The following is a 27,306-nucleotide window of genomic DNA, read 5'->3' on the forward strand; positions in this document are numbered from 1 at the left end:
GTTCCCCTGGAGAAGGGAAGGTTCTAGGGAGAGCTCAGAGCCCCTGGCTGGGCCTGGAGGGGCTCCAGGAGAGCTGGAGAGGGACTGGGGACAAGGATGGAGGGACAGGAACAGGGAATGGCTCCCACTGCCACAGGGCAGGGATGGGTGGGAGATTGGGAATTGGGAATTCCTGTCTGGGCTGGAATTGCCAGAGCAGCTGTGGCTGCCCCTGGATCCCTGGCAGTGCCCAAGGCCAGGTTGGACACCCTGGGACAGTGGGAGCTGTCCCTGCCTTGCTTGGAAAATGCTTGGAATTCTGTGTGGTGGATGGAGAGATGGAAATTCCTGATTAAAACACTGCCCACCCTCCTTTTCCTTTGGTGCCTCCTGAAAACTCATCTTTCCTCATGGATCTTCTGTCCTGAAGCATGGAGAGACATTCCCTGTGGGAGAACAGCCCCTCCAGCTTTTCCTCTCCTCCCTGTCCTTGTCTCAGCTCCTTTCCTGGAATGTCAGCGCTGACAAAACCCAGGCTGCACCTCCCTCCTGCCTGCAGGAAAAATATTCCAAAGCAATTTTCAACCCCCAAGGGACAGAAACAACAAACTCGTCCCTGTGAGAAGCAATTCCAGCTTTCCCCTGGGATCTGATCCGTGTCTCCAGCCCTGACAAGCCTGGTAGGAATCCGAGGTGAAATGTGGGGCTTTCACAGGAACCAAAGTGCTGCTTTCAGCTGTTTTGAAGGCTTTAACAGCTCCTGTCAGGTGGGACGGGCAGACATGGGAAGAGCTTTTTCCACAGGGAAGGGAAGGAAAAATTATTTTATACTCAAAAAAACCCCAAAAAACCTCAGGAAAAAATAAAAATAAATAAATAAAAACTGCTTAATAAAACATTTCCAATATGAATAAAACATTATTAATTCTCAGTTATGTGGTTTTGTGCCACAGCAGGTTCTGAGCACAGGAAAGTTCCCAGGGGAGATGGAGCACTGTGAAATCATGGAGCAAAGTGGGAGAAAGGTGCTATTCCAAGAAGGAAAATACAGTTTATAGGGAAAGGTCTGCAGCCAGGAGCCTCCTCTGGATTTTCCAGCTCACCTGGCTTGTGGCTTCTCTGCTGAGGGCAGATATGACAGAGCCATGTATGGATCAGGAAAAATCCTGGATTTGTCCTTCCCCAGCCTGTGCAGGGAATCTGTGGATCTGCTCCTGGCTGTGACTGTTGGGATCCCAGCCTTTCCCAGCTGGATAGAAGCCAGAGGCTCCTCAGGTTTTCCTGGGAATCAGAGCCTGCCCTGGCTCAGGGATTCACTGCCCGCGAGAGCTGAGGGGTCACAGCCCCGGGATGAGATCCCGAGATCCCTGAGATCCCGAGGGAAAAACCCTGAGCCAGCCCACAGCTCTGCTGCAGCCCCAGCTGGGGCCAGGATGGGAATTCTCCCTCTGGAAATTGTCCATGTGGGTCTATCCCTGGATACGTGGTGCTGGCAGCCTCTTGAGATCCCAACATTTCCAGTTTGTGTGAGAGCAAAGGGTCTGAGCTGTCCAATCCCAAACTGGGAATTCAATCCCAAACTGGGAATCCAATCCCAGCCTGAGTTATCCAATCCCAACCTGGGAATCCAATCCCAGCCTGAGCTATCCAATCCCAGCCTGGGAACCCAATCCCAGTCTGAGCTATCCAATCCCAGTCTGAGCTATCCAATCCCAGCCTGGGAATCCAATCCCAGCCTGAGATATCTAATCCCAAACTGGGAATCCAATCCCAGCCTGGGAATCCAATCCCAGTCTGAGATATCTAATCCCAAACTGGGAATCCAATCCCAGCCTGGGAATCCAATCCCAGCCTGAGCTATCCAATCCCAACCTGGGAATCAGCCATTCCAACTGGGACAAGGCAGGGAACTTGGGAAAAAACACAGGAAGCACCTCCAAGTTTGGAAGGGGGAAAAAAGCAGACCCACCACAGAAATCCCCTGTGCAAGTGCAACAATTCCCCCTCTTTTCCCATCAGCTTTTCCTGAAAAAGCAGAGATAACAGCACAGCAAAAAGCTGCACCTCGCTGAGATAAGGAGCACCACCACGGGGGTGGTGACAGCTGACAGGAGAGGCTCTGCCAGCGTCCCAGATGGAAAGATCCCCTCAAATCCCTGACTCCTCGTCTCCCGTGGCATTTTGCAGTGCCTGTCACTGCGAGGCAGCTGATAGCTCGTTATGGCTCCCGGGATTTATTCGGGTTGTTCCTGGAAACAGCACAGGGGACAGGAGAGACAAGGCCATCCCTTACGATGAAGAATTCCAGGGGCAATGCCATCAATCCAAAGCCTGGCTGCACCTCTGGGTCACATGTAAGGAACGGTGAGGTCCCACCAAGAATTTCTCTGTTCCCACCCCATTTAGGGCTCCAGCCCCCCCAAATTTACACCCTCTAATTAGGGGGATTCTCCACCCTCTAATTATCAAGAGAAAAGGCTCCAAACCTTCACTCAAGGATGAAGAATTCCAGGGACAATGCCATCAATCCAAAGCCTGGCTGCACCTCAGGGGCGCATCTGAGGAACAGTGAGGTCCCACCAAGAATTTCTCTGTCCCCACCCCATTTAGGGCTCCAACTCCCCCAAATTTACACCCTCTAATTAGGGGGATTCTCCACTCTCTAATTAGCAAGAGAAAAGGCTCCAAACCTTCACTCAAGGATGAAGAATTCCAGGAGCAATGCCTGGCTGCACCTCTGGGTCATTTGAGGAACAGTGAGGTCCTATGAAGAATTTCTCTATACCCACCCCATTTATGGCCCCAGATCCCCCCCAGTTTATATCCTGATTCTCCACTCTCTAATTATGGGGAGAAGAAGCCCCAAATCTTTGCTCAGGGATGAAGAATTCCAGGGACATTGCCATAAATCCAAAGCCTGGCTGCAGCTCTGCGTTACATTTGAGGAACAGTGACCAAAGCAATGAGGTCCCACCAAGAATTTCTCTGTCCCCACCCCATTTATGGCTCCAGCTCCCCCAAATTTAGACCTTCTAATTTCTCTAATTAGGGGGATTCTCTAATTAGAGGGAGAAAAAAACCCAGACCTTTGCACAGAGAGGGTTTTTTGGCAGGATTTTCCCTTTTCTGCCCAGCTCTTTGTTGTCACAACCTCACAGGTATTTAATTATCTCTGAACTGTCTGTTCCACTGGCAAATGTAGCTGGAATTAGCAACAGGCTGAAAAAATAAATCCCTGTTTTTGGGGAACAGTGCCACAGCAGGCACTGACAGCCTGGGATTTGTCTCCATGAGCAACCCACCTCAAAATCACTGAGGAGAAAATAAAAATTGGGTGGGTTTATTTTTTTTTTCCCACAGATTATGGGAGACCCTAGAGCAGGGAATGGTGAGTCTGGGTGAATCATGGAATTGTTCAGGTTGGAAAACCCTCTGAGATCATTGAGTCCAGCTGTTCCGTGGCCACCACTGCTCCAAGTGCCACATCCAGAGGGATTTTAAATCCCTCCAGGATGGGGACTCCACCCCTGCCCTGAGCTGAAGAACCCTTTCCAGGAAGGAATTCTGCCTGATATCCAACCAAACCCCTCCTGGCACAACTTGAGGTGTTTCCTCTCTTCCCAGAGGGCAAGGGTGGCTCCAGGGGCTCAAATCCATGAGGAAAGGAGCAGGGATGAGCCAAGGATGTGCCAGCCAAGATCTGCTGGTGGGATGGGCAGGGAGGGGTGCCAGGCAGGCGGGCAGGGTGTCACCAGCTGCTGTGTCCCAGCAGGTGCTGCTGTGCCACCAGGAGAGCCCTGAAGGGCTCAGCCTCTTCCCGAGGGCTCCCGCAGCTCCAGGGGCTGCTCCAAGGAAAGGGCAGCTCTGCTCTTGCTTTGCAGAATGAAAAGTTACCTCAATCCTAAAGGGAAACAAGAAATGTTCCCTCAATCTGGGAATCTGGGCAGTCCGCTGCCCACGATGGGAAAGGACAAATCCATGTTTTTTCCTGATCCTAACTGGAAACAACAAATGTTCCCTTATTCTTGCACCAAGGGACTTAAAAATAAATTCACACTCTCAGCAGTTTCCTGAAGTGGAGGGTGACACGAGCAGAACAAAAAGCTTTGGTGACACTTGGAAAAGTGACACCTGGAGAACAAAAGGCTTTGGTGACACCTGGAGAACAAAAGGCTTTGGTGACACCCAGAGGTCAAAAAGATTTGGTGACACCTGGAGAACAAAATTTGCAGAACAAAAAGCTTTGGTGATACTCAGAAGACAAAAAGCTTTGCTGACACCTGAAGAAAAAAACTTGGAGAACAAAAAGCTTTGGTGACACCTGGAGAACAAAACTTGGAGAACAAAAGGCTTTGGTGACACTCAGAGGACAAAAAGCTTTGGTGAGACTTAGAGAACAAAACTTGGAGAACAAAAAGCTTTGGTGACACCTGGAGAGCAAACGGCCTTGGTGGCACCCTGTAGCACCGATTTAAAGCCAGCTTGTCACCCTGGGAGTGGGCAGTGGCCCGTGGTGAGCAGGTTCTGCTGATCTCTGTCCAAGCCTGGTTTTAAATAAAATATCTCAGACAGCTCGGCCTCCCTGGGCTGCTGATCCAGCACCAGGTGAGGTGGCAGCAGGTCACTGCTCTCCTGCCCTCTGATTTTTTTGTTCTGCTCCCTAGACAGACATTCCTGCTGCTGCAGAGAGTGAACCCAGACAGGAACTCTTCCAGCTGCTCTCCTGTGGCAGTTCCAGTGTAATTCCAGAGGATCCATGATCCAGCACTGTCTGGAGGAGAATGGGGACAGGACAAGACAGCTATTTCCAAGAAAAAAATATAAAAACAAAATTCCTGAGCCTAATATGTTTATTCCTTGTGTACTCTGGGTGTTGTTAGCTCTACTCGAGCTCTCTGAAGTCCTGATGGATCAAATTCCAGCTTAATTAATGGATCAGACAGATTAATTAAATGACAGAGAGCCTTGGCAGAGGCAAGAAGCTGCAGGGAAATCCTTCAGAGGCGCTCTGATCCCATTAAAACATCCCTGCCCAAGGAGGCTGGGTGGGCTCTGACATCCCTTCCCAAAGCATTCCATGATTCCAGGACAATCAGAGGTGGGCAAGGAGCCCCTACAAGTGGTGGCCTCACAACTGCTGAGCTCTTCCCTGGGGATTTTGGGGGCTGCTGACACTTCTGTGTCCTTGGGAGCCTCCAGGAAACCATTTCCTTGGAGCAACCCCTGTCAGTGACAGGGAAAAATCCCGGGATAATGTGGCCAGGCTGCTCCACATGGATTCACCCTAACAATTAGGATCAAGCGCAGCAAAGGAGCGTTTGAGCAGCTCATCAAGAAACCATCCAAGCTGGAGATCACCCAGAGAGAATCTCCCCAAGGAGCTGTTGGAATTCACATTATCCAAGGAATTCAAACCCAGCCTGGCTCAGGAATATTGAGGAATCCACGCTGTGCTGGCTGGAAGGGAGAACGAAGTTATTTGTGCGTCCTACTTCTGCAATATTTATGAATTTGAAGGGCTGAGTGGCTGGGATTCATCACCCTCTGCCTGAGAGCTGCAGTTTGGGCCCGGCTCATGATTCACGCCCTGACGTGGAGCTGGAGTTAAGACAGGGCTGAGCTGGGGCACAAAACAGATTGGAGCAAGATCATTCCACCCGGGAAGGGCAGCAAGGGATAATTATTCCTGAGGGATAATTATGCTGCTTCTGTCTATAACAGAGGCTGGAACTGCTCAGCTGCTCTGGTTTTTTGGGAGAAATGTTGGGGAACACTGAGGAGCTGCTGCTGGAGGGGACCCAGAGGTGAGAGAAGAGCCCAGGGGGAGATTTGCTGATCCAGGAAAATGATTGGAAAAGCAGCTGAAGCCAATTTCCTTTACCCTTTCATCCCCATGGAAGAGGGTCCGTCAAGGCCCTGATGTGGAAGGGAAATGGAGCGGCCTGTCAGGAATTCCTGGATGGATTTCACAGGTGCTTTCCCATCTTTCCAGTTCCTGTGTCCCCCCAGGCAAGGTTCCAGTTCCAAAGGGGCAATTCCATGTTTTCTGGGGCACAAACTACTCCTAACTGCACATGAGGGCACAATATCCACCGTGGGTTTTATGGAATCACAGAATCCTTTAAATTGGAAAAGCCCTCCAAGATCACCAAGTCCAACCATCAACCAGCACCATGGTCACCACCAACCCATGGCCCCAAGTGCCACATTCCACATGTTTTTTTTAACATTTCCAGGGAAAGGGATCCCTCTAGACTGCCTTTTCCATCCTTTCTGAGAAGGAATTTTCCCTAAAATCCAATTTAAACCACTTCTGAAGCTGTTTCCTCCCACCCTGAAGTGATGATGAGGCCTTGGACAAAGGGTCCAATCCTGAGGGTTGGGATGATCCTGATTTTTGGACAAAAATTCTCTCCAGACAGGGAAATAATTTCAAGATCAGTGCTTGGAACACAGCACTGAAGCCCTAAACCACCACCTTGCTCTGCAGCCGGAGGAAAGAGGAACATTTAAAACCCAGAACATGCAGAGCCAGCAGGAAATGAGGGAAATTAATTCCAGCACTTTTGCAGGAGCCGTGCTGAGGAGCACCCATGGATGAGGAGAACCACAGGATGAGGAGTCCACCCACAGCCCCCTGGAGAAGAACAAAGAGACTCTGCCACACAGAGGGTGTCGGCTCCCAGAAATCCTGCTGGAATCAACCCCTGGAGGGTGGATTTCTCCCAGATTCCCTAAGGGATTGTGCTGTAGAGCAGGACAGGAAGGGGCTCCCAAGGATGGAATCAACAAGCAAAACTCTGCTCATGAAGCACAAAACCAGAACTATAGAAGACAAAGGTTTGTAACAAAATGCAGCATTTTTCTGTCCCTTCTGCTCCCTGCTCCTTCCCAAGATAAATTCCAAGGATAACGGCTCACCAAACCCATCCATTTGCTGCAATAACCAAAGGCCTCTACCATCAACGACCCGCTCTGGACGTGTGCTTAAGGTGTACAAATATCTTAATTAGCCACTAATTACCTCCCAAACCCCACATCCTCGTTATGAAACGGCTGTGATTCCAATAAACATTTCCAGCTGGCATCAAGGTCTCTTTTATGTCTCATCAAAGCAGGAACAGGAGGACCAGAGGACTCCTGTGGCACCACCGGATCAAGGCTGGGGTCCTGGAGCTTTAATTAATTCATTATTTCATGGAGAGCTGATTAGCTTGACGGGGAAGCCCTTTTCATATTGCAGAGCCTCACATGGAGCAGTTCCCCAATAATTTCTCTGCCTGGATGTAGCAGAACTTATGGAAAGCCAAATTTATCCCTGGAAGTGCTGGAGCAAGCTGGGATAGCAGAAGGTGGCCCTTCCAACTCAGAGACCCTTTCCAACCCAAACAGCTCCATAATTCCATGATTCCATGATTCCATAAGATCTGGAGGCCTCCAGGCCCTGCGCTCATCCAAAATCTGTGTCCTGCTCCGGGATGTTCCCATCCTGAGGTGGTACAAGCTCTGCACATCCTCAGACTCGTCTTTGATGTTTTTCCATGTGGGACATCTGGCTGTGCCCACACGGGGTGGGAATGAGCCACAGGAATGATTCCCATAGGAAAAGAGGGATCAGCACTTCCTCCAAGCCTTCCGATTGCTCTGGCAATTCAGAGCAGGAAAAGCAGAAAATAAAAGAAAACACCTCAAAATAACAAATCTCTTCTCTGCTCAACGATGTCTCCAGGGAAAAGGTGGAAAAGAAATGAACCAAAAGGGATAAATGCTGATTTTGGGGAATAAAAACAGTGTCCTGACAGAGCAAAAATCCCAATCCCAAAGCTGATTCTTCCTGCTTAAATCCAATATTTGAGGCAGAGAGAAAAATCCCTTGCACAGGCTGACACCCTCCAATCCACCTCTTTTTTTTGCTCACCACAAACCCACTTTATTGAGGTTTTCATTGCTATTTTAACATCTTGTTGCTTTTTTAGCATCTTCTGCCTCCAGGTTTCCATGACACGATCCCACATATCCCAAAAAACCCAGGCTGGCTCTCAGTAACATTTGCCCAGGGTGGGTTTTATGGATGACGGGGTTTTTCTAGGGCAGATATTCCACGTTTGAGTCTCGATTCCCACTCTTCACTGACCTATTTTATGGAGATATGGGGGGAGCAGCGAGGGGATTACTTCAGGTCCATTTATATAAGATACTCAGGACATAAATCCATGTTTTTCCTGCTGAAAATGTCAAGGGAAAAAAATATTCCTGCTAAACAAGGGCAATTCCAGAGCCACATGTCCCTTCCTAACCTCCTGGAGAATTCCTGGATTTCCTCCTTCCTTAGGATTTGACACAGCCCCTCCTGCCCCACTCCAGGAGGAGCCGCACAAACATCAGGAAGAGAAAATTCCCTCCATCCCAGACATCCAGAGGGATGTTAATAAACCCCTGCAAGTCGTGGCATTTGGGAAATGTGTTTGTGCCTGGGCCTTCTGTTCCTAATTAGCAGAGCAGTAATGAATCTTGATGAATCAGTAATGACCTTCAAAGCACTGCAACTATTTCAGCTTCCACTTGGCTGGGTAATGAAGTCATTCCAAGAGCAGAATTCCTTTTAGGATGCTGCAAAAGGCTGAGCTCAAATTCCATGATTTCTTCCCCCTTTCCTGATTTTCTGGAGTGTTCCAGGAGAGGAAGTTTAAGGGGTGACAGAATTCATCATTTCCTGCAGGGATTGAGGAAAGCTGATAGGAATGACCAGCTAATGGATGTGTCCAGGAAATCCCATCAGTTTTCCCAAGGATTCCCAAGGAAATCCAGGGAATTCAGTAGTTATTGGATGCATGACACAGCACTGTTTGCTCCACAAAGTCTGCATGGAATGCTCATCCAGCTTTCCAAAGCTGGCTCTTCTCCTCTAAGAATCCTGCCAGTTCTTTTCCTGACAGTAAAATCATGGAATAGTTTGGGATGGAAGGGACCTTAAATCTCATCCAGTGCCACCCCTTTCCATGGCAGGGACACCTCCCACTGTCCCAGGCTGCTCCAGCCCCAGTGTCCAACCTGGCCTTGGGCACTGCCAGGGATCCAGGGGCAGCCACAGCTGCTCTGGGAATTTCAGCCCAGCCAGGAATTCCCAATTCCCAATCTCCCACCCATCCCTGCCCTCTGGCAGTGGGAGCCATTCCCTGGGTCCTGTCCCTCCATCCTTGTCCCCAGTCCCTCTCCAGCTCTCCTGGAGCCCCTCCAGGCCCTGCCAGGGGCTCTGAGCTCTCCCTGGAGCTTCTCCTCTCCAGGGGAACATTCCCAGCTCTCCCAGCCCGGCTCCAGAGCGGCTCCACCTCACAGCACCTCCATGACCAAAAATGATCCAGCAGGGAACTTCCTCAGGTTTTTGTTGTTTGACCAAAGCAACTCAGCCCCTGACTGAGGCTCAGGGAATCCCAGAGTGGTTTGGGATTCAAATTCATCCCACCCCTGCCATGGCAGGGACACCTCCCACTGTCCCCGGTGCTCCATCCCCAGTGTCCAGCCTGGCCCTGGGCACTTCCAGGGATCCAGGGGCAGCCACAGCTGCTCTGGGCACCTGTGCCAGGGCCTGTCCACCCTCCCAGCCAGGAATCCCTTCCCAATATCCCATCTACATTTCCCCTCTTTCAGTGTCAACCCATTCCCTTGTCCCATCACCAGCTCCTGATGAACGTTCCCTCTCCGGTTCCCCGCAGACCCTGGAATGTGCCGGGAAGCCTCCACACAGCCTCCTCCACCACGGGCTGCCTCCATGCCCACAAACCCAAGCCCGAGGAACTCCTCCTCACCCGTGCTGCTGGAGATGTTGACGTCGATGCTGATGTCCGAGATGCCGCCTCCCTTGAGGGACGCCACGCAGGTGTAGGTCCCGAAATCGGTGAACTTGAGGTCGATGATGTCCAGGTTGGTGGTGCCGGGGGACACGTCGGGGTCGGTCTGGGTGATCACCATCCTCTCCGAGCTGCGCAGGGGCCGCCCGTTCTTGAACCAGCTGAAGGTGAGCTCCTCCGAGGGGATGGCTTCCACCTGGCACGAGATCTTCACCTCCCGCCCGATCTGGATGTTGTCGTCTTTGTGATACGGGTCGGGGGTGATCCAAAAGCGTCCTTTTTTTAAGGCTGAAACACACAAAAAGAGCCATTTTCTGTAATAGAGTAGAAATTTGGCTTCACTCAGGCCTAAAAACGATTTTTTTTTTAGAGCGGCTGCAGCCACAGGATTTGATTTTATTCCCAGGAATCTGCATGGCACCAACTTGGAATCATGAGGATGAACCAGTTGGAAACGGGCGCAGAATTAAACTCTGAGGCACGAGCTGAGCTTTTTTGTGTGGAAATAAATGAGATATCAGGCAGAAATTTTATATGATTTTATGATTTTTTTTCTTTCATTTTTAGGATGAAACACTGGCGCAGCTTCTCTAGAGAACCAATGGATTCTCCATCCCTTGAAAAACTCAAGGCCAGGTTGGACAGAGCTTGGAGAAACCTGGGATCCTGGGAAGTGTCCTTGCTCATGGGATGGAATAAGAAGAACTTGAAGGTTTCTTCCCACCACAATAATTCTGGGATTTTTTGGTGGAACTCCTAACCCTAACGCTTGGATCTTACAAAGCCCATGATAAACACATGGATAATTTTTCCTAGGATCCCAAATCCTGATTAAATTCCATCATGGATAAGGCAACTGTGTAGAGCCGTCACCTCTACAATGAAAAATAGGAAGTCCCAGCACCTAAATCAGGCTGAACTGCTGCCAACCAAAATAATTCCTGAGATTCCAAGAGTCGTTTTCCATCTCTGGAGGGATTTCCAGGCTTTTCCTCATCCCTGCCCTGTCAGACCACCAGAAAAAAGGAAATATCACCCTAAAATCATTGGTTCAACCAGTGGGGTCACCTCCAATCCATCTGGAATCTCTCCTGCATCCAAGACTATCCAAACCCCCAGTACAAATCCCATTAATTCTCCACCTCCCACCGGAGAGAAGGAAATCTCATGATTCCAGATGGGAATTTTTTGAGGGATAATCTACACAGGGACACAGCAGCTCTGGGAAACCTCATTTCCCATCATCTTCCTCATAAAGGAATATCTTATCCTGACATTCCACCCTCAATCTCCAGGAGTGAAATATTCCTCCTTCTCACCCAATTTTCTGTGAATGAACTTAAAACTCTCCAAAACTCCACCCCCACTGACATCAACTGAGGGTTGGGATGATCCTGATTTTTTTTTTTTTTTTATGGGAGAATGCTTCAGGATCACCCATTGAACCTTTCAAGTGCAGAGATTTTTTGATGAACTGAATATAAAATGCTCCTGACACAATCCCAAAATCCCTTTTTATTCTCTATAGAGATGTGCCAAAGTATGTTTATGGGTTTATCCAAGTGGGTTTTTTCCATCCGGATGGTCCCAAAACAAAAATATTGGTTAGAAATTGTACAAATCCCCAAGCTGGGTAGAAGTACTGAAGATAAATATTGATACCCACCATTTGTGGTGATTTCTACTGAGAGGTTTCACGATTTCCTCAGCTCATGTCCCTAATCCCTCTATCCTGGATCCATTTCACAGAATCCCACAATGGTTTGGGTTGGGAGAAACCTTAAATCTCACCCCATTCCAGCCCCTGCCATGGCAGGGACACCTCCCACTGTCCCAGGGTGTCCAACCTGGCCCTGGGCACTGCCAGGGATCCAGGGGCAGCCACAGCAAATCTGGCAATTCCAGCCCAGCCAGGAATTCCCAATTCCCAATCTCCCACCCATCCCTGCCCTCTGGCAGTGGGAGCCATTCCCTGGGTCCTGTCCCTCCATCCTTGTCCCCAGTCCCTCTCCAGCTCTCCTGGAGCCCCTCCAGGCCTTGGAAAGTTCTAGAGATTCCATACGTTGGACATACTAAAAAATCTGCCTGATCCATTCACGAGTGGTAAAAATCTGAGTTCAGATGCAATCTTTCTTTATTCCAACTCTGTTTTGTTAATTCCAACTCCGTTTTGTTAATTCCAACTCAGTTTTGCTAATTCAGGCTCAGTTTTGCTAATTCAGATTCAATTTTGGTAATTCAGATTCAATTTTGATAATTGAGATTCAATTTTGATAATTCAGTGTCTCCTTAAACAAGGACTTGCAAATTCCATACTGTAAAATAATTAACACTTCCAGAGTTTGGAAAATAATTCACATTTATTTATTTATTCATTACGCTGTCTTTTCAAGGTGGGGGGAGGGGGAAGCCTAAATTTGAGCTATTTACCCTCAGTCCCACAGGGTAGGAGAGGCTTCTTCCATTGAGGAAGGCAAAGTTTTTTAGGAGAGAATGGAAAATTTGGTGTTTTTCTAGGAAAAGTGTCATTTCAGATGCTGCTCCTTAGTTCTAACCACATCTTAAAGTATCCGACTGGTTGATTTTATTTATTCATTTATAATTTAATGTATTTACATTATTCATTTACTTATATTTATTTAAGGGAGTTTCATGGCTTTAATCAAGATGGAATTTTTTGCACTTCTCTTTAACTGAGCAGCTCTCCTTCCCTTGGGAAATTCTCACCAAGTTGGAATCATGAGGATGAACCAGTTGGAAACTGCCACAGAGTTAAACTCTGAGGCACGAGCTGAGCTTTTTTTCTTTGTGTGGAAATAAAAGCACAAACAATGCTTACACACACAAAAAACCCTCAATATTTTATGCAGATCCTTTTCAGGCAGGGGAAAACCAAAAAAGAACTCGATGGGCACGACCAGCCCAAATTAGTTGCTCATAACCTCAATAAACTATTTTTATTTCTGAATTTTCAGCGCTTTCTCCTGCCTAGAACTGAACAAAGTCCAGCAGGGAAGTCAGGGTAACATTCCTTTGTGGAAAAGCACAAATTCCAAGGAAGAAAAGGGGGCAGAACCTCAAAGTTTGGGTCAAAGCTGTTTCTTGCAAGCAGAAGGGGGTTGGAACTGGGTGGTCTTTAAGGTTCTTCCAACCCAAACCATTCCATGACTCTGGATGAGGTCTCCAAAATCCCTTCAGAGCTTCCTGATTTCCACCACATTGGGAACACCTGAGCTGAGCTTGATACAAACCCACCAGGTAAAGGAAAATGGGGTTTTTGTGTCATTTCCTCCACCCAGCAACCCCATAAAACAGTGGCTTGGGTTTTCCTCATCTGTAGATTCCTGGACCTCCGTTTCCAGGAGGAAATTTCCAGGAGGGCATTCCAAAATGCCAAGAAAATTGAGCCATGCCATGGATTTTGTCCCTGTGATATCAGTTACATTTTAGGCATGACTGAGAAGTTTCCATGGGGCGAGACACAGAAATAAAAGAGAAATTAAACGTTTAAGGGTTTCTATACAGACAGAGAGAAGGGAAAATGGTTATAAACTAAAAGATATTTAATGGGAGATTGGGAATTGGGGATTCCTGGCTGGGCTGGAATTGCCAGAGCAGCTGTGGCTGCCCCTGGATCCCTGGCAGTGCCCAAGGCCAGGTTGGACATTGGAGCACCTGGGACAGTGGGAGGTGTCCCTGCCTGGCAGGGGTGGATGGAATAATCTCTAAAGTCACTTCCCACCCAAACCATTCCAGGATTCTCTGATCAACCAGCAAAACGCGGGAGATACCGCTGCAGACCCCTCCCAGCGGATTTTTGGGGACGTCACCAGCACACAGAGCTGCAAAGGAGCAGCAAACATGCAAATAAATCTGAAACTGTTCTTTGAGACTCAGCAAAGTGCCAGCCTCGCTCCAAAGAGGCCCCAAAGAACGAGGATGTGATCAAACAGCCCGAGATGAAACAACTTTTGTCCTCAAACTCCTCACAAACAGTCCCTGCCCTCCCTCATTAATTATATTTTCAAAGTAATAAAATGCAGTTTGGGATCTCAAGCAAGGCCTATTTGCATTCATCAGGTTCTGCTGGGTTTTTTCCCACCCCCTCCCTTTATCCACCCCAAATTTTCCTTTAATGCCTCAGAATGTTCCTGCCTCACCAGTTTCCAAAGGCTCAAACAGCACGACTAAACACATCGAGTTCTGCACCATTTTCTGCACCATTTTTAGGCTTTGACAGAAGAATTATGGACCGCTGGCTGCTTCCCAAGTGGATGCAGGACACAAGGGATGCTCAGATTTGTGGCTGCTGATGGTTCTGTCCGTGTTTAACGTGTGACAGCAGGGCCATGGAGCAGCAAAACTCCGAATTTCGGGTTTTAACCTTCACTGACCAGCCAGAGCCCCCCTGAGCACCTTTTGTGCCCTCCCCAGAGGAGGTTTGGAGTCATTTTGGTGGCTCCCCTTCACTTTTTGTCAGCGGTTTTGCTTTGTCCCTCTTCAGAGTGAACAAGAAAACTTCACCTTGGGAAGATGTGGAGCCCTGCATGGTCTTGGGGCAGATGTTGGAGTTTTGGAGAGCTCAGAATCCATCCTGGCCCTTTTCCTGAGCACCCAGAGTGGGAAATTCCCTATATTCCAATAATTTCATTCCCAGTCCCACCTCACTTCCAGGATCCTCCAAAATCACTGGGAATTCTGGGATCTCCTGGATCTCACTGTGGGCTGGGTCAGAGAGGCCAGGAAACATTTTCTGATGTCCAGGTGCTCCTGACCCCTTGCAGTTTCCTTCTCACATGCGGGAAAAGGAGTTAATGATCCTGGGAAAGATTCTCTAATTTATTTTTTAAGGACAATGGACTACAGAGCCACAGCAAGAAAATGGCCAAAGATGCCAGAATTCCCGGATGGATTGGGTTGGAAAGGGCTTTAAGGATCATCCAGTCCCCACCCCATGAACAGGGACATCTTCCACTATCCCAGGCTGAACCAAGCCCCATCCAACCTGGCCAAACCATCCCGGAATGATGTGATAATGGATGGAACAACAAAATCTGCTCCAGTACCCCACATTGGAAGAGCCCTGCAGTCCATATTTCTTTTTATCTGGAATTCCAGCCTAAATTTATCCATTTACTGTCCAAAACCTTCATTCCCACTAAATAAAAACCTGCAGAAATCTTTCTCTGCTGCCTTGGCAGTAACTCGTCCACTGCTATCAAATCAAGAGAAGGAAAATCCAAGTTTTTATCCCAAGCTCCGAAGAGACACCAAATTTTTGCTTCTTTTTTGCTGTGGGCAACAAAGTTGGGTCTGTCTTCAACATTCTCCAGGGTTCCCTAAAATTCCCTTATCCAAACACTTTAACAAATGTCCAAAATATCTTTTTCCACTGATGATTATTCCAGTGTGGTCATTAAATTTGATTCTTTATATGAAAATAATTTTGTCTTTGTTCTGTGGATAAAAAATGGGAAAAACTCAGATTTGTGGTTGCCAAAAATTTGCATTTGCTGTCATCAACCAGGAAAATATTGGAGAGGAAAATAATGGAGAGGAAATTACAGATTTCTGGCTTAATTGTAAAACTTCATTACGAACAGAAGAACAAAACCACACCCCAAATAATAGAGTTTGCGGATATCAGCTCTGCATAATCAAAGTGTAGCACAGAATTCCAGAATTATTTGGGCTGGAAGAGTCCATAAATCCTATCCAGTCCCACCCCTGCCATGGGCAGGAACACCTTCCATGATCCCGGGCTGCTCCAGCCCCAGTGTCCAGCCTGGCCTTGGGCACTGCCAGGGATCCAGGGGCAGCCACAGCAAATCTGGCAATTCCAGCCCAGCAGGAATTCCCAATTCCCAATCTCCCACCCATCCCTGCCCTCTGGCACTGGGAGCCATTCCCTGGGTCCTGTCCCTCCATCCTTGTCCCCAGTCCCTCTCCAGCTCTCCTGGAGCCCCTCCAGGCCCTGCCAGGGGCTCTGAGCTCTCCCTGGAGCTTCTCCTCTCCAGGGGAACATTCCCAGCTCTTGGAGCAAATCCGTGGTCTCCTCCAACACATCCACACCTTCCTTGTCCTGAGAAACCCAGACCTGGATGCAATTCCGGTCATAAGGACCAATCTAGGTTGGAAGGAAATAAAAAATAATAATAATAATAATAAAAAAATTAAAAAGAGAGTAATGAAATAAATAGTCAGAGTTTTTAGGGGTGACACTCCAATTTGGACCACTCACAAAATTTAAATTCCTTAAACTGGGCATTTAGAATCATGGAATTGCTCAGGTTGGAGAAGTCCTCTGAGATCACCAAGTCCAAGCGCCAACCAGTACCACCTCTGTGGCCACCACTAAACCTTGTCCCCATCCACATATTTTGGGCACAATTCCAGGGATTGTGACTCCATCCCAGCCCTGAGCAGCCTCTTCCAACACTTCACATGAGGGAAAGGCTCTGTGATAACTGAGAAAATGCCACTTCCCGAGTGTTCCCTTCACATCCCAAGGCAGGCTTGAAGAAAATTCCTGCTAAAAAAAGCTCCACATTCCCAACATTTCAGCACCAGCTCGTTCTGCTCCTGTCAACACAGTTTGAGCTGGAAGTTTTTGAAATCCTGAACTTCTAACAGCTCACCGAACAATTAAAATGTCAAACGTCTTCTCCTAAAGCATCTCCAAACTTTTTAATATCAAGTAATTATTTGGCACCTCCAAGGCCAGATGCATTCCCACTTCCAATTTAAATGCAAATCCCACGGAGAGACTTCAGGTTTTGTCTCTACTTTTAGAAACTGCTGCTAATTTTGCAAAGAAAAGGATTTTTTTTATTCCAGTTTATCCGTGTTCTCAGCTTAATTAGCTCCCGGCTCCTTCGGAGCTGTTCTTTTGAAGGAGGGGGAGGTTTGGATTCCTTTGAATGATGAAAATTTCAGTTTACAACTTGCTCCAGATTTGATCCGTTAAAGAGATGAAGGCGAGATCAAAGGAGGAGAAACTCAGCGTGGTTCCTCTTTTAACGGCTTTTAGAAGGAAAGATGCTGCGGAAATCGGCGGCACCGATGGGAGGAAAGACGCTGGGGGTTGGGAATGGATGATCTCTAAGATCTCTTCCAGCATGAACCATTCCGTAATTCCACAAAATATCCAGGTGGGATTGAGCTCAGGAGGTTCCTTTTCTGATCTCCAGCTCACACCAGCTTTTCCAAGGACTGAAGACCTCCAGGGATGGAAATTTCACAATCTCCCACCCTCAGCTCCCAGAAAAAACCAGGAGCTGTCCAGTGGTGTCATTGTGCTTGGAGACAGAAATTGCTGTGTCCTTCCATTTTTCCTGATGGAAAGATGTTTCCTCCCTGATTTTTAGGGGATATAGATGATGGATCATGGATGAGATCCAAACACAATCAAGTGACGGTGAAATTCCAAAAACTGCAGGAATTTGACCAAGAAGAAACAGGGAAAACTTAGCAGCTGGAATTTTGTCACTTTTAAAATCCCAAGCAGAAGAAAAAGGGGAAAAAAAAGCTAAAATATTTCCCAAGCTCCAAAATCCCAGTTTGCCAAGGCATGGATGTGTAACCAGAGCCGTGGATTAGGGCTGCCCCATCCCACAAGAAAATGGGAATTCAGGAGTCTTGCCACAAGCCAGACAAGGATTGGGGTATAAATTAAACCCTTCAGAGAAGCTACCACAACCCCCAGTGGGCTCTGCACTTGCCAAACAAATTTTAAATCCTTGGAATGTTGCAACTGGATGTTTTCCAGGGCCTTTAAAAAGTTTAATTCTTGTGCCAAAGTTGTCCTCAATAAAAATAAATTTAAAAAATAAAATAAAAAGAAGACTTGCTGAGTTTTCCTGCCCCAAAGTGATCCTTTGGAAATCTTCCCTCTTTGTAGATGAAACTCAGCCATTCTCCCAGTCCCAGACAAACCCCCCATTCCCAAGGTTTCCATGTGGATTATCCCTATTCCGGCTTTTGGGGTGTCTCAGAAGCTTTGTTGATGCTCAGGATTTCCTTAGGGCTGGGATTTCTTCCAACACGGGATGCATTTCTCTCCAACACTTTTTCTCCGACTCTTAAATACCTCAAAACTACATCAGGATCCTATAAAAATTCCCAAAATCAAAAATCCCAGTCCCAGTTGCTTGACGCTGCAGGAAAAGTGTCTTAAAACCCATTTCAAGGGCAGCAAAACACCTTGGGGACATCAGAAGAAACCACTGTGAACTCATCCTCCTCCTCTTGGTTTCCTCCGCCTCCAAGAGGAGAAAAAACTTGGAAAAATTCAACTTTTTCTCTGCCAAAAAGAAAATGCTGCTAAAAGTACCCAGACCTCATCGTGTGTTATCAGCCAGGATCTCAAACAATATTTAAAGTACAGCACAAACCCTGCCAAAACAATTAGTAATTAATAACTTCTGCCAATCAAAAGTAAGAATAACTTTTATTCTTGTCTCCAGTGGAATCCCAGGATCACTGAGATTGGAAAAGAGCTCCAAGGTCACCAAGTCCCAGCTGTGCCTGATGCCCACTTTGTCCCCACCCCAGAGCTCCGAGTGCCGCCTCCAGGAATTCCTTGGAAACTTCTAGGGATGGGCGCACCAACCCAGAAGACAGATATTCATGGGATCATGAAGGTTGGAAAAGACCTCAAAATTCATCCAACCATTCCCCAGTCCTGCCACGGTCACCACTGCCCCATGTCCCCAAATAATGCCACATCCACACGGATTTCAAATCCCTCCAGGCATGGGAATTCCACCCTGTACCTGTGCCAGTGTCAGGGACCCCTTTTAGGGGAAAGAATTTCCCCAAATATCCAATCTAAACCTCACGGAATCACTGAGGTTGGAAAAGAGTTTCAAGGTCACCAAGTCCCAGCTGTGCCCCATGCCCACCTTGTCCCCAGCCCAGAGCTCTGAGTGCCACCTCCAGGAATTCCTGGGACACCTCCAGGATGGGCACTCCAAACCTCCCTGGGCAGTGCCAATCCCTGAGCCCCCTTTCCATGGGGAAATTCCTGCTGTGCCCACCCTGAGCCTGCCCTGCCCAGCCTGAGGCCGTTCCCTCTCCTCCTGTCCCTGTTCCTGGAGCAGAGCCCGACCCCCCGGCTGTCCCCTCCTGGCAGGAGCTGTGAGAGCCACAAGGTCCCCTGAGCCTCCTCTGCTCCAGGCTCAGCCCCTTCCCAGCTCCTCAGGAACTCTCCATTCCCTTCCCAGCTCCTCAGGAACTCTCCAGCCCCTTCCCAGCTCCCTCGGGAACTCTCCAGCCCCTTCCCAGCTCCATTCCCTTCCCTGGACATGCTCCAGCCCCTCCATGTCTTTCCAGAACTGATGGTCCAGAACTGGACACAGCCCTCAAGGTGCTCCAGCAGTTTCAGCACAGGACAATCAGGACAATCCCTTCCCTGCTCCTGCTCCCATACAATTCCTGATCCAATCCAGGTGCCTTTGGCCTCTTTTCCACCCGGCTACACGTGGGCTCATGTCCAGCTACTTTCCCAAGCACGCCCAGGACAAAATGGGGAAAAAAGTATGTCCACCTGAACACAGGGAGAGGGATCAGATGAATCCCATCTCCTGAAGTCCCTTCTGATAAATCCTTGCAGACACATGGTGCCCAACAGGCTCCTCATGATGTCCTCCAGAGCAGCAAACTCCCTTCAAAATCAAATTCCTGCTCACAGAAATTCTGGGAAGTCCTAATGAAAGGACAGAAGGATCAATAAACCATCTTCGTTTTTATAGGAGAGCCTTTTATGAACTCATCCATGACCCTCCAGCCTGAGAAGAGATCACAGGCCTGAGCCTGTGGCAGATAATAAAAATAAATTGATTTATTCAAGTCCAAAGCTCCACTTTTTTCCCATATTCATTCCCAGAGCTGTAAACTTTTAAGGAGCACACTGGGAATTCATGGCTGTAGGAATATCCTGGATGAGGAGATCAGGTTTGCTTGGTTAAAACCTTTGGAAATCCCATCACAGAGGGCATTTCTCCACGGAGGAGATGTCTGTGGATATTCAGCAAGGCCTTTGGAATTCTCCAGCCAGGAAATAAGGTAGATAATTAGAATTATTAAGGCTGGAAAAGCCCTTGGAGGTCATCGAGCCAAGGTGTTATCCCAGCACTGCCAAAGCCACCATGGACACATATCCCAAAAATTATTCCATTCTCCCACTTGCTGGGAGCTTTTCCCAGGATACAGAGAGGAAAAAATGGATGGGGAAAAACCCTCCTTCTCCAATATAATGGAAGATCCAACATTTTTGGGTTTTAGAATTCCCAACCAACCTCAGATGACTCCAGGCAGTGACCACATCCAGACCCACATCCTGAAATTCTGCTTTTCCCAGGATACAGAGAGGAAAAGAAGGATGGGAAAAAGCTTCTTGTACTAATTTCACGGAAAATCCAACATTTTTTGATTTTATAATTCCCAACCAAACCCAGATAATTCCAAGAAGTGACCACATGTGCCAGACCCCCATCCCTAAATTTATTCAATTCTCCCACTTGCTGGGAGCTTTTCCCAGAATACAAAGGAAAATAAGATGGGGGAAAAAAGCCTCTTCTGCCAATCCCATGGAAAAATGAACATTTTAGGGTTTTAGCATTCCCAACCAGTCCCAGATGATTCCAGGCAGTGACCACATGTGCCAGACCCACGTCCTAAAATTTATTCAATTCTGTTTCCTGGGAGCCCTTCCCAGGATACAGAGAGGAAAGAAAGAATTTAAAAAAAAAAGCTCCTTGTGCCAGTTTCATGGAAAACTCAACATTTTAGGGTATTAGAATTCCCAAGAATTAGGATATTAGAATCCCAGAGGATTCCAGGCAGTGACCACAGGCCCAGAGGTGCCATCGCTCACCCTCCTGCCAGGAGTGACCTGCTGGGTGACAACTATCACTGCTGCCACCAAACCACAATTCCACCTCTGGGATGAAATTCCAGAGCCATTCCCAGGCTCTGGTGCTCAGCAGCTCATGGGGGCCCTGCTCACATCTCAGCTGATGGAATCTGGGGACATTCCAGAGGTGCTGATGTCCAACCAGCCTTACTTTTATCCTTTACTTGTCTAAACCCCAAGGGAAATTCCTAAAAAAAGCTTTGAGATAATGAAGAGGAAAGCAGAAGGAAGGCAGGGGTAGACAACAAAATCCCGGGATTTTTATTTAATTTAAAAAGCAACAAAAGTTAATTAATTTCCCAGTCTGAGCTTCCTCCTATTTTTATTCCTTAATATTTTTTTTTTAGCAACCATGCCTACAGTTCAAACACAGTTTCTAAAGGGATGATCCAGAGGTACTTCCAGCAATCCTGGCCTTAAAAAGGGATTTCCCTGGAGTGCTTTTTGTCCGGGAAGAGGTTTTGTGCTGCTGTTGAGCGCGGTCATTATTTTCTATTTCAACCGACAGGGAATCCCACCCCTTGGAAAAATTAACTCTGAGGATGAGGTTTCCACTTCCCAGAAGGTGCGAGTCACACAGGCTGAGTCAAATGGAATTAAAAATGTGCTGCTGTTACAGTGGCAAAGAAGGAGGGATCTGATAAAAGATGGGAATGGGAGAAGTCGCTCAGGAGGGAATCAATGGAACGGGATGTCCAGGGAGGGGATGGAGTCCCCATTCCTGCAGGGATTTAAAGCCCTGTGGATATGGCACTTGGGGACATGGTGGCCTTGGCAGTGCTGGGAATGGTTGGACTTGATGGTCTTGGAGGACTTTTCCAACCTCAGCAATTCTGTGGTTCCATGATTTTCACACACCCTGACGCCTTTCCCAGCTGTGCCAGTGCTCTTGACTCAAGCCCTGGAAAATGTTTCTGTGGCTCTCCCTGTGTCCCAGTCTGATGTGCAGGTGTCCTGCAAGGATGTTGTCCAGCATCTTCCTCTCTAACTGGATGGAGGAGACACCTTGGAATCAGAGAATCCTGGAATGGTTGGGGAGGAAGGGACCTGAAATCCCATCCCATCCCACCCCAGCCATGGCAGGGACACCCCCCACTGTCCCAGGCTGATCCAACCCCAGTGTCCAGCCTGGCCTTGGGCACTGCCAGGGATCCAGGGGCAGCCCCAGCTGCTCTGGCAATTCCAGCCCAGCCAGGAATTCCCAATTCCCAATCTCCCACCCATCCCTGCCCTCTGGCAGTGGGAGCCATTCCCTGGGTCCTGTCCTTCCATCCTTGTCCCCAGTCCCTCTCCAGCTCTCCTGGAGCCCCTCCAGGCCCTGCCAGGGGCTCTGAGCTCTCCCTGGAGCTTCTCCTCTCCAGGGGAACATTCCCAGCTCTCCCAGCCTGGCTCCAGAGGGGCTCCAGCCCTTGGAGCAGCTCCGTGGCCTCCTCCAACACATCCACACCTTCCTTGTCCCAAGTCCCTCTCCATCTTTGGAGTGAAGTGTGGGTGATCAGCAGCCACAAAAATAGGAAAACATCCAGAAAAAAATTCATGGACAGGCTTCATACATGGAGTGAAGCATAGACAACAAAGGCACACTCGGATAAAGACACTGAAATTTAGAGAAATTTAAAGAGAAAAAATTTCCTTAGAGCCCTGCTGGTGCTTTGAGGGAAGATTTATTTCTGGGTTGGATTGGGGGATTATTGTTGAATCCTGGGATTCGGGGTGCACCTGGCACAAGATGGGAACTCCATTTACCAAATGCTTCCCCTGCCTGGCATGGAAGTTTCTATTTCCAGCAGATTCTCTTCTCTCCTCAGCTGCTGTGTGAAAATCCTGACCCACAACAGCAAAATGAGCCAATGTGATAGAGAAATGAGTCAAAATGCTGAGAAATAAACACACAAAGTCAACCCAAAATCTGTTTTTCTCTCATATTTCACTCCTCAACACAGCATCACTTGCAGCAAAGATAAATCCAAGACTGGAATGGAGATTTTTTCCTTCTAAAGGACAGTTTTTCCCATTTAACAGAAATAATAAGGGGGAAATAATAAAGCTGGGCTGGGAAGGAGCCGAGCTTCATTTATTTAATGGGTTCTTCTCATTGTGGTCCCATCTCAGCATTATCAGGGCCACAGAGCAGGGAGGAAAAAGGGAAAAAACCACCTGGAGTGTTTTAATGGGACTTTGTTCAACATCTTGCAGCTCCCAGGCATCATCTTCTATAAATAAAAATGCGAGGGGATATTATTATTATTCTTATTATGATGCCATGACTCATGGAATTTGTGTCTGTAGGAATTTAGGGATGTGGCTTTTCCTTAGGGCTGGCTGGTGCTGTCTGCTGGGTCAATTAAAACATGGAGGTTTCTTTCACACCAAGTTCTCCCTCTCCTTATTCCAAGCTGGTTTCGACTCCCAGTTCCCCTTCCCCACGTCATCCCCATGCAAATCCCAGCAAACTAACATTCCTGAGCTGAGGAATGGCAACAAAACCTCAGAGTCAAATATCAGAAATTCAAATTCAAACACAATATTCCAAGTAAATCCATTCCTATCTCCTGATCCAATCCAGGCTGATCCAATGCTCCCTCCCTGACCCCCAGGACAGAAATTGCTCCTAATTCCTCAACCTGCTGGAAAGCAGGAAATGTTGGGGAATAAAAAGTGAGCAGGGGCTGTGGCTCCCATGAAATATTCCCACATTGCCTCTTTATCCATCAGTTTTTTCCTGAGTCTGATTAATCCCAGTTTATTCTTTCAAATTCCTATAGCTTGGAGTTTATGTTTCACCACCATCCCCAAATTAAATTGTGGAAAATAAGGTTCAGATGAAGTGTTTGGTTCAGGGAGGTGAATCCTCTCTGATGATGCCAATCCAGCTCTATCCAAACCAACTGCCTGTGTCCCAGGGGTTTTCCAGAAGGGAATAAACAAGCAGGGAAATATTCCCTCCAGCTGGGAGCAGTTGTTGTGCAAGTCCTCCTCTTTTATTTTCACCTCAGACAGACACTTTTCCTGATATTCCCTGGAATTAAAGCACAGGCATCAATCTAAAGCTCCCCACCAGGGAGGACATTCCCAGCTTTAATTTCAGGAACAGCTTCAGGTAAGGAGGAAGGAAGAGGTGAAGGAGGCAATGGGAACTCCAGGAGCCTGGGATGCATCCAAGGCCTTTGGTGATCATTCCATAGAACATCCTGAGTTGGAAGGATCTCACAAGGATCATGGAGTCCCAATCCTTCCCTGCACAGTCCCCGCAACAATCCCACCCTGGGCATCCCTGGCAGCACTCTCCAAAGGCTCCTGGAGCTCTGGCATTCCCTGGGGAGCCTGGGCAGGGACAGCACCCTCTGGAATAGTGGAACCTTTCCCTGAGATCCAACCTAAACCTCCCCTGGCCCAGCTCCAGCCATTCCCTGGCTCCTGTCCCTGGTCACAGGGACCATCAATCAGAGCTGCTCCTCAGGAGGATGCTGAAGAGCACAGTGAGGTCTCCACTCAGTGTCCTCCAGGCTGAACAAACCAATTTCTGTCCGCTTTGCATGGAAAAGCTGCTGCATCACCCAAACACAAAAAGGCACCAAACCATCCTTGTTCCACCTCAGGGCTTTGATCCCAGCACAAGAACTCTGGAAGGCTTGGAAACCAACACTAATTCATCCCATAACTGATTAGAAAGGACCAGAAACCCCAGAATGAGAGAATCATCAAGGCTGAAAGAGACCTTCAAGATGTAGTCCAACCAGGACCATTTGGAAACAGAGGAAAGCCCCACTGTTGAGCATTGAACGTTGAATGCTGAACGTTGAACATTGAATGTTGAATGTTGGATATTCAATGTTGAACAATGAACATTGAATCTTAAACATTAAACCTTGAATGTTGAACATTGAACATTGAACGTTGAATGTTGGATATTCAATGTTGAACAATGAACATTGAATCTTAAACATTAAACCCTGAATGTTGAACATTGAACATTGGATTTTGAATGTTTGATATTCAATATTGAACACTGAATGTTGAATGTTAAAAATTAAATCTTGAATGTTGAACATTGAATGTTGAATGATGAATATTCAATGTTGAACAATGAACATTGAATCTTAAACATTAAACCTTGAATGTTGAACATTGAACGTTGGATATTCAATGTTGAACACTGAATGTTGAATCTTAAACATTAAACCTTGAATGTTGAACATTGAATGTTGAATGTTGGATATTCAATGTTGAACAATGAACATTGAATCTTAAACATTAAACCTTGAATGTTGAACATTGAACATTGGATTTTGAATGTTGACCATTGAACGTTGAATGTTGAATGCTGAACAATGAATGTTGGACATTGAACAATGAATGTTGGACGTTTAACATTGAATTTTGAATAGTGAACATTGAATTTTGAATGTTGAACACTGAACATTGAATGTTGAAAATTGAATTTTGAATGTTGAATGTTGAACATTGAATGCTGAATGTTGAACATTGAAAGTTGAATAGTGAACATCAAACATTGAATGGTGAATAGTGAACATTGAATTTTGAATATTGAACATTAATTGCTGAACGTTGAACGTTTAACATTTAATGTTGAACAATGAACAATGAATGTTGAATGTTGAATAGGGAACATTGAATTTTGAACGTTGAACATTGAATGTTGAATGTTGAAACAATGAACGTCGAACGCTCAACATTCAATGTTGAATAGTGAACAATGAACATTGAACAATGAAAATTGAACATTGAACAATGAATGTTGAACAGTGAACATTAAAATTAGAATGTTGAACATTGAATTTTAAATGTTGAACATTGAATGTTGGATGTTTAACATAGAATGTTGAACAATGAATGTTGAACGTTGAATGCTGAATTGTGAACATTAAACATTGAACACTGAACGTTGAACTTCAAACTTTGAACCTTGAATGTCGCTGTCCCACTAGATTAGGACAGGACTAGTCCTCCGGGAGAAAAGCCCATGATTTCACAACTGAACTCACCTCTTACAATGATGTTGGTGGACTTCTTCGCGGGATTGCCGACGTTGTTGTTGGCGATGCAACTGTAGGTGCCGGAATCCTCGGAGGTGATGGCGGGAATGGTCAGAGTGCCCCCGTTCAGGACCGTCTTGTCGGGCAGGACCCCCGCAGACCTCACCCACGTCAGGCTGGGCGCCGGCTCCCCCCCGGTGGTCACACACACCAAGGTGATGGCTTCTCCAGGGTTCACCACGATGGGGTCGTCCACGAGGAGCTTGATGGAAGGGGATGCTGCAGAACAACAGGAATCACAGAATCAGGGAATGGTTGGGATGGAAGGGATCTTAAAGGATTGGAAAGGGTCCCATAGGCAGGGACACCTTCCACTGTCCCAGGCTGCTCCAAGCCCTGTCCAGCCTGGCCTTGGACACTTCCAGGGATCCAGGGCCAGCCACAGCTTCTCTGGGCACCTGTGCCAGGGCCTGCCCACCCTCCCAGCCAGGAATTCCTGATTCCTAGTATCCCATCTATCGCTGCCCTCTGGCAGTAGGAAGCCATTCCCTGTGTCCTGGCACTCACTGGTTTCTTGTTCCAGCTCTGACTGGTTGTTCCAGTAAGGAAAGGAGAAGGAGATAAAGAAAAGCAGGGAGAGTTATAGCCATGGAGTCACAAAATCATGGAATGGTTTGGTTTGGGAGGGACCTTAAATCCCACCCTGCCATGGCAGGGACACCTCCCACTGTCCCAGGCTGCTCCAGCCCCAGTGTCCAACCTGGCCTTGGGCACTGCCAGGGATCCAGGGACAGCCACATTCCCTGGGCATGAAGAGGGATTGATGGATTGATGGGAGGAGGGATGGATGGATGGATGGATGGGTGGATGGATGGATGGATGGATGGATGGATGGATGGATGGATGATGGATGGATGGATGGATGGATGGATGGATGGATGGATGGTTGGATGGATGGATGGATGGATGGATGGATGGATGGATGATGGATGGATGATGGATGGATGGATGGATGATGGATGGATGGATGGATGGATGGATGGATGGATGGATGGATGATGGATGGATGGATGATGGATGGATGGATGGATGGATGGATGGATGGATGGTTGGATGATGGATGGATGGATGATGGATGGATGGATGGATGGATGGATGGATGGATGGATGGATGATGGATGGATGGATGATGGATGGATGGATGGATGGATGGATGGATGGTTGGATGATGGATGGATGGATGATGGATGGATGGATGGATGGATGGATGGATGGATGGACAGCCCTGAAGCCACAATTGGGATGGAACATCCCACCTGTGTGTAGGACAAGTGCCAGCACACTGGATTGGAAACCTTGGGAAAAGGGATTAGTAAAGAACTTCTTTGTCATGGGAAGCCTCTTCTCCTGACATCAGATCCTGCCACTCATCCATCCCTCTTCATCCACCTTCTCTCCAGTGAACTCCTGGGAACTTGGCTGCCAACCAGGATGAATCCCTGAAGTTTGAATCCAGAGTGGCATCTCCCTTGGGACATTATCTCTTTGCACATGGAGAGACTGAGCC

General features: G+C 47.5%; 1 protein-coding gene across 2 annotated transcripts in view; it reads right to left on the reverse strand.

Annotated features, from left to right (window-relative positions):
- MDGA2 (MAM domain containing glycosylphosphatidylinositol anchor 2) overlaps positions 1 to 27,306 on the reverse strand; it is a 192,767-nt gene that overhangs the window by 59,878 nt on the left and 105,583 nt on the right. For both annotated transcript variants that reach the window (XM_021536048.2, XM_021536049.2), the window contains 2 exons: positions 25,749 to 26,018; positions 9,786 to 10,115 (listed from right to left, as the gene is read on the reverse strand). In XM_021536048.2, the coding sequence (XP_021391723.1) occupies positions 9,786 to 10,115; positions 25,749 to 26,018 (600 nt within the window). The remainder of the gene's footprint in view (positions 1 to 9,785; positions 10,116 to 25,748; positions 26,019 to 27,306) is intronic.

This window comes from Lonchura striata, chromosome 6, assembly GCF_046129695.1.
Source record: "Lonchura striata isolate bLonStr1 chromosome 6, bLonStr1.mat, whole genome shotgun sequence".
In the NCBI taxonomy this organism is placed as follows: domain Eukaryota; kingdom Metazoa; phylum Chordata; class Aves; order Passeriformes; family Estrildidae; genus Lonchura; species Lonchura striata.